The 8,119-nt window shown below is 40.5% G+C and overlaps 2 protein-coding genes across 2 annotated transcripts; one reads left to right on the forward strand and one right to left on the reverse strand.

Annotated features, from left to right (window-relative positions):
• The first annotated feature begins 3,809 nt into the window (after nt 1–3,809).
• LOC107194994 lies at nt 3,810–6,208 on the forward strand. Its single transcript, XM_015584728.1, is given in 4 exon segments — nt 3,810–4,315; nt 4,387–4,633; nt 4,636–4,887; nt 5,408–6,208. Coding segments are annotated over 4 exon segments (1,392 nt in total). The 5' UTR covers nt 3,810–4,046; the 3' UTR covers nt 6,032–6,208.
• A 1,002-nt stretch (nt 6,209–7,210) lies between these two features.
• On the reverse strand, nt 7,211–7,967 carry LOC107194993 (paxillin-like). The gene is made up of 2 exons (XM_015584727.1): nt 7,713–7,967; nt 7,211–7,412 (listed from the first exon to the last, which is right to left on the reverse strand). Exons 1-2 carry the CDS (start codon nt 7,963–7,965, stop codon nt 7,267–7,269), a joined length of 399 nt encoding a protein of 132 aa, XP_015440213.1. The 5' UTR covers nt 7,966–7,967; the 3' UTR covers nt 7,211–7,266.
• Nucleotides 7,968–8,119: the final 152 nt, after the last annotated feature.

An 8,119-nucleotide genomic window follows, 5' to 3' on the forward strand; every position in this document is an offset into this window, starting at 1 on the left:
GTTAAGATTTAAGTTATTTATAAGGTTTATTGTGAAAGGTGGGTAGATGTAGAACTTGTGATTCCATCTACTTGCCTTGGGCCTCCACTCGCAGCAACCTCCTCGTGGTGAGGCCTGGGCAATCCGTATTCTCATCGGTAAAGTATTGTAAACTGATGAAAATATCGAGCTAATGGCTGCGAACTTCGAATCTATCTCATAAAACCACATTCTATATTACATCGAACTAGGATTATTTTAGAAATCGATATGAGATTCAGTGTACTAAAAATGTCTAGTACTTTGAATGTTATAGAAAATTATTTAGTGGATCTTGTAATGAAGCTTTATAAATGAATAACTTGTATTTTATCATAAATTATTAAACAACAACCCCGTCTTAGTATTTATGAGAAATATGAAATATTAATTATTTTATTTAAATGATTTTAATTACGTTTTGTGCGTAAGTTCAGGACAGAACTGCCCTAGACGTGTGGCGCGAGAAGATTTTGAAATTTGTATTTTCAGAAACGAAGTTAGAAACTAGTACTTGTGAGAACGGGCATCATTTTTCTTCGTCACGCATTAAATTCGAAGTTTAAATAACGTAGAATAATACTCTCTAACCACTGGAAACCAGTTCCATTACAAGAACATTGTTAAAATCGCATTTGTTTGCAACGGTTGACACTATATCTCGTCATGCGTACTCCGTTTAATTCACTTTACACAGCTGTTATACGGATAGCTTTCGTCTAGATAAAACATTCGATTTGTACCTGAAAGAACGTAGATTAATGTCCCGCCATTGAAAATAATAATAAACAACCAGAACACTGTCAAAATTGCATTTAATTGCGGAATACCACTATTTTTCGACCGGTGGCGCCATCCGTGGCGAATCGCTGAAACTACTAGCCAATTATATGGGTACCAGTTTCAGCGATTAGCCACGGGTGGCGCCACCAGTCGAAAAATAGTGGTACTCCGCGATTAAATGCGATTTTAACAGTGTTCTGGACGTTTATTGTTATTTTCAATGACAGGAGATTAATGTACGTTCTTTCAGCTTCAAACTGAATGCTGGATCAAGACGTAACTTGTCCATAGAACGTTGGAAGAGCTATTTAAAGTGAACTAAACGGGGTACGCATGGCAAGATACACTGTCAACCGTTGCAAACAAATGCGATTTTAACAATGTTCTTGCGATTACTGGTTTCCAGCCGTTAGAGAATAGTAATCTACGTTCTTTAAACTTCGAATGTAATCCATGACGAGGAAAACTGATGCTCGTTTAGCAGTGTAAATCCGATCGAAAACTGTTGTAATTACATAACCACTAAACAGGCAACCCCTTTTTTCGTCATGCATTACATTCGAAGTTTAAAGAATGTTGATTAGTACCCTATAACGACTGATTCGTCTTGGCCAAGCACTCAACTTGTAGCTGAAAGAACGTAGATTAATCTCCTGTCAATGGCAATAACAATAAACGACCGGAACACTGTTAAAATCGCAATTTATTTGCGAAGGTTGACACTGTATCGCGTCATGCGTACCCCGGTTAGTTCAGTTTGGACAGCTCGTACACCGTTATACGGACAGCTTTCGTTTAGCTGAAGCGCTCAATGTGTAGCCGAAAGTACGTAGATTAATCCACTATTGTTGATAATAACAATAAAAGACCAGAACACAGTTAAAATCGCATTTAATCGCGGAGTACCACTATTTTTTCGACTGGTGGCGCTACCCGTGGCGAATCGCTGAAACTGGTACCCATATAATTGGCTAGTAGTTTCAGCGATTCGTCACGGGTGGCGCCACCAGTCGAAAAAATAGTGGTACTCTGCGATTAAATGCGATTTTAACAGTTTTCTGGACACTTATTGTTATTGTCAATGGCGGGACAATAATCTACGTTCTTTCAGCTACAACTCGAGTACTGTATCTAAACGAAAGCTATCCGTATAACGGTGTAACAGTTGTCCAAAGTGAACTAAACGGGGTATGCATGACGGGATACACTGTCGATCCAAACCTGTTGTTGTCAGAGTTGCCACTCCGTAAGGGGTCAACGTTAATAGTAGCATAAATAATTGTACTAATTCTGGTGTTCTGTTGCTCGTACAACTCTCGAGCTCGGTCGAATGTTGCTCGTGCAACTGTCTAATTGGGACTGACGCTTGTGCGTGGTCCCGTGAGCAAATTATATAGTAACCCCAGCAACCATGGCAGTTTCTGCAAATACTACTACAGCCCAAGTTTAAAAGACGTAGGCAGTAGTTAGTTTCTGTAGTAACCTGTTGAACCAGACAACTATAATTAGTATAGGATTGTACAATATTTATGCAGTTATATTTAAGACAATTCGATGAAATGAAGCTTATATTATCTGACGTATGTTTATTGGAATATACCTATCTACATATAAATTATAATGATATAAACATAGGCGTGTGGTCATAGAACACCCGGAGGAGGCTCCAAAGTCTCCGTGCGGTGAGATCTGGGGGTCACAGAACCCCCGGTGGTGGCGCCAGTCACCCCGTGTGGTCCGAACGTGGGGTCACAGAACCCCCGCAGGAGGCGCCAGTGACCCTGTATGGTGAGAACGTGAGGTCACAAAACCCCGGCAGGTGGCGCCAGAGACCCCGTGTGGTGAGAGCGCGGGGTCACAGAACCCCCGGTGGAGGCGCCAGAGACCCTGAGTGGGGATAGTGTGGGGTCATGGAACCCCCGTTGGTGGCGCCAGAGTCCCCGCGTGGTGAGAACTTGGGGTCACAGAACCCCCAGTGGAGGCGCCAGAGACCCCGTGTGTTAAGAACGTGGGGTCATAGACATCCAGAGCATGCATAAGAGACCCCGTATGTGTAAGATGTATCTACATATTTGTTTATCATGTATAACTTGTATTACGTATATCGTAAATAGTTTATACATACGTTTATGTTTATATGTTTTATATTTTATATTAAATATTTAAATAAGTATATAAAATATAGTATTGTATTTTATTCTCTCTCAACGCAGAAAGAACTTTTGTGTTGGGTATCAAGATTAGAAAAATATAATTCGATACCGAGTAAGTATCGATATTTTCATACAAAAGTATTTTTGGTAAAAGTATCGATACCTTGGTAGTATCGATTCAACCCTAACTATTAGCCAAATAATATCATCTTTGTCTTGCTGGATGGCGCCATCTGACCAATCGTACGTTTGATTCTTTGAAAATTAAATATTAAATATTCCTTTTGTCGTTTTTCAATTTTGTTTAGAATACGGAAAATTGATTACTCGGTTTGAGAATGTTATCACAATTTCTTTAAGTTGCAACAGTGTTACGCCACAGGCAAAGCGTTAGCTACATCCGAAACTCATCGAAGATGCATACTTTTTTGCTCTTGCAAACTGATTGTCTTCTGTCCATTCATAGTAAAAATATGTACATATTTTACGGAAAGTGGTCTTCTTACTTTAACTTATACTGTACTTATTTTTTTTATTTAACATTCTGAAATATTTGTAATATTTCTATTTCCATCTGTTGCAAAGCTTTCTATTGAATTTTTCCAAATTCGAAACATATGCTAGTATTACGTATTCGAGATGTCACTTTCAATAGATAAACCAGATGGTATCGGATGTAGGCGGAACCGATGTAATACAAATGAAAAATGATGCGATAGTACCGTATAGAATGACGTCAGCTGACGTACAATTACTCTATATCAGTGGTAGGGAGAGATACGCGAAGAAGTGCAACGTGGCAACCAATAACGATACTCCACATGGAACGTTGGTGTCTTCCACCAGTCGCGTCGAGGCTCAGTGCAAGCAATACATCGGGGATGCTCTTCGACCGACCAAATGCTGCAGTCCGTCAACTCGATTACATCAGCTAGAAAGTACGCGACGCGAAATTTTCAGCGGTGGTGCGTTATACATCGGATCAGTCGTTATCCGGTGGTCCAAGGCATGAGACCTCGCACGAGAGAGCCAACGCCTCAGTAAACTTCTAAACAAGAGACTAGCAAGTTCGTTCGTATTGAATGGCAGATTATGAGTGTATTGAAGAGTGTCATCATCACCTTGCCTAAGGGCCTGTCGAAGGCGCCTGGCATCGTAGTTAGCAACGAATTACCGAGATCCGTGGCAAAATTTAATTTCACCAACTCTATGTTGACCGACAAGTCAAGGATGGATTCGAAGAGGATTACCAAACATAAAGACACTCGGGACGAAAGCGCGTTATTCAAGACTGACTCATGCGTCCGTGGAAAAAAACGCCGACTGGATCACTTAACATGGGAGGAGAAATTACAACGAAAGTATGCTGACCCCTGACAGTTCATCTTCGAATTGCTGCGTCAGAGATTTTAATCATTCATTTTGTTTATAGAAAACTGAAGAACAGAGTAGCCGCTCAGACGTCACGGGATCGCAAAAAGGCGAAACTCGATGAACTGGAGGATACTGTGAGAACGTTGAGGGAACAAAATGAATTGTTGACACAGGAGTGTTCTATGTTGAGGTCACAAAACGATTTGTTGGTGACAGAAACAAAAAGATTGAGGAGGGAGAAGGATACGAAATATTCAGGAGAATTAATCTGTTCGATGTGTCAGAGTCGTGTCGGCTGTGCTGTGTCCGCGCAGGGATCTACAGTGTCCCCCACTCACCCTCTGCAGCAGGGTGGAACAATGCAGCTGGCACCGTCTCTGGTGCTAACCCCAGGAACAGCAATTTTCCTGAAGATACTGACCATTTACCTCCTCTTGAAGACCTGTTTGGTGACCTCCAAGGGGACGATTACATCGAAAGACTTGAAGAACTTGCAGAAAGCCTTTTGCGAGAGGTTAATGCAGAAGTGGAAGCAAATCCTCATACGACAAATGAACAAGTGAGTATTTCAATACAGCCAAACATGTGTATAATATTTCCAAAATGGTATTGTAATTTGCACGAGTTATAGGAATGAATGAACGTTTCAGGGTATAGAATCTGTATGTATAGCTAGTAGAACCAAAATAGTGAGGTTATAAAAATCGATAAGGTGTCAAAGTTTACATGTTCCGTGCATCAAAACAGCAGTGTGAAAGGTACAGAGAGAGATAAGTCAGATAAGCAGGTCCAACCTCATTCAAGACTGTATGATGTCAACTCGGAATTACTTCTTGCATTGTAGTATTTAAAAAAGAATTGTCTACAAGACCAAAGGTTAATTTACGATCTCACTATTTCGGTTCCATCGACTACGACCGTTTTACGTATATAGAACTTATTCAAAGTAACTAAATTACACATAGCAGCTGACTTTCAGTTATTAAAACAAAAACGTTTCATTCGTTTCTAAACTAATGTCGTTCATTTGCAACTCAGGCTTCCTTTCATTAATGATGTATCAATTTTATCCTGTCTAGGTGTCGGTCCAGGAAGGTACCATTGAAAGACATAACCATTCGAAAGGAGTGGTGGGGCAGGCATCAAAAAATGTGGAAGCCGGTAGAACCTATGGAAGCATGAGCACGCACCAATCGTGGCATCCTGTTACCAGCACAGTTACTACACCTTGTACCACGAGTACAACTGCACTCGCGTCGATCAAATCAGAGATCCAAGTGAAACAAGAAGTCGACACACACGATTTAGATACCGTCTACGGCACCTACGACGAGACCAGTAATTCCATAACGATCATTTATCCGGGGGAGGAAAATAGCGTGGGCATTCAAGAGTGTGTTCAAGAAGTGAGCACGGACGAGGTTTGCTTGGCCGAGGATACATCGTGTCGCACACCGAATCGTTATTATTCCGATCAACTCTCACCGTCGTACACGTGCACGGACTCTATGTCACCGTCAAGCATACATTCCGAAGATATGGATTCCGGGTTCACGCAAACGAAATTAGACTCGAACGCGTCCGATTGTGGCTACGAGTCGCACGATTCTCCAATACCCGACACACGAAACGAAAAGGGTAACGTGGCCCTCGCTGATCTTTGGCACGAAAGTTTTTCCGAATTATTCCCTACGCTGGCCTGACAGTTACGGCAAAAAAAAAGAACGACGAACATTGGATCGTTCCCTTATTGTGTCTGTGATACAACTTAACGGAAACCGCGTTTATCAAACATTTGTTTACTACGAGAGAATAATTATAGCACAACTGTAACACGATACGAGAACTCACTTTATACATTACGTAGCACATGTGTAAAATCGAACGTACGAATTACATGTGTATTTTTCTACACACATTAATAATATTAAGTTCGTTTTTAAGGAGAAACACCCCTAGTTTACGAATAATCGTGGAAACCTTGCGAACACATTTGCCCAACGATCGATTGTTAATGTACATAATATTTATTGAATGTTTACTAGTGAGATAACAAGTGGTGTATTACTGTGCAACAGTATGCCGAATAAAGAATCTAAACAGAAACTTTTCGTTCTTTATTATCTTATGTGTCTATGGCTTTTACAATTGTATGCTTGTCGAATACTTTATTCTTCGTTATCTTAGACTATTAAAATTATTAAGTTACCCGGCGTGTATCTTATGCGTATCTAACCTGGTGTCGGTAAAGAATAATCTCAATATAATAGAGAAATTGACTGGAGATATCGACGAGGACAAGTATCTTCAAAAAGTTCATAAAAATCGAACGAAAGAGCTGCAGTTACCTATGGTGTTCAGATTTCATTGCGCAGATTTCTGTCACACTTCAATGAATTACATTAACAGTAAAAAATAAGCTACTAATTAGCACCCTTTAATAATCCTTAGACGAATACGGTCAATGTAAAATAGGTGATATAAAATGCTTCTAAAAATATTAGCAACGAGCCCTTATCAAGGGCAATGGAAGATAACGATGACTGCGTGTATATACCCTAATATCTTATCTTTTCCGATAAGGATTAATAAACGATACGGTGTTACATTAATTTGAATAGTCGCAACACGTTGAAACGTGTCGATGTTGGTAAAAACACAATTGGGGAGGGGGGGGACTGTTGTTTCGCGTCGCGTCGCCGCGACGACAAGCGTATATCATGAAGTACGTAATTATTATTCCTGAAAACGACTAAAGCGATTACACATGGCTTATGCAACGCATAGGCGTGCACGAGGTGTGAGCCACAGTCTACAAAAAAAACAAAAAAAAAGAAATTGTAAATAGTACCAAACGAAACGATTTCGCTATTCGTCAATTTTTTTTCTTCCCGTATGTTACAATATTTATGAATACTTTCTGGTAAAAGGTTTCGTCTTAGCCGAACAATTTGTCGAAACATCCGTGGCAATAGGGCTTGTCGTTTTGCTCTTTGAACGTGCCCTTGTTCAACTGTTTCAGACAGAACGCGCATACAAAGTGTTCCGGATGGAACTTCCGGAACATCGCGGTTATGCAACGACCTGAAACACAAGAATAATTAATTATAATGATTAATATTAATGATTAGACTGCAAATTTTATGCATTTATAGCAGGTCTCTGTGAAATACAAAGAAGGACAAAACTTTCGTCCAATGCAATGAGTTTTCTATTTTCCTATGAACCCAATAAGATACTTAAGGGAACAAAGAAATTTCTACTTTTCTTTTTGTTTTCATGAACAACCTTCTAAAATGTGATTTTCCATAAAAATCCGCAGTCTATTAATGATCGATGGTTAAGATTATCAATGAAAAACGATTGTGGGAACGCGTAGTGAACCTGTAATCGGCTTGTGACATCCCGCGCAAAGGGATCCCCTCTTGGCGTGATAATGGGTTTCGCAGTAGGGCAGACCCTCGTGATCGAAGAACGAGCCGCCTTGGAACTTTTGCCGACAATCCTGCGAACGAGAGAAACAGCACACGTGAATCGCAAGGTTCGTCGAGAAACAGGCGGAGTGGCTGACGGACTCGGTTGCGACAACGACGGAGCGTAAACAATGAAATCTAAACAACAGGTCTCCCCTATTCATTCACAAACGGACGGAGAATGGACCCTGTGTGTGACATGCGATCACGTCACGGTTAGTAGACCCGCGAGTTACGGTGTTTCTATTTAGTCTGTCTCCGTGATAGCATTTTCAAATTATTTCCAAACATCGATAAACAATTGGAACAGCCTAACAG

The sequence above is a fragment of the Dufourea novaeangliae genome, unplaced genomic scaffold (assembly GCF_001272555.1).
Source record: "Dufourea novaeangliae isolate 0120121106 unplaced genomic scaffold, ASM127255v1 scaffold8, whole genome shotgun sequence".
NCBI lineage: Eukaryota > Metazoa > Arthropoda > Insecta > Hymenoptera > Halictidae > Dufourea > Dufourea novaeangliae.

Coding starts and splice junctions, on each gene's coding strand:
- LOC107194993 (XM_015584727.1), bottom strand. CDS start 7,965: ATGAATAGGGGAGACCTGTTGTTTAGATTTCATTGTTTACGCTCCGTC. Junction 7,413..7,712: donor ATGTCACAAGCCGATTACAG/GTTCACTACGCG, acceptor CTTGTGTTTCAG/GTCGTTGCATAACCGCGATG.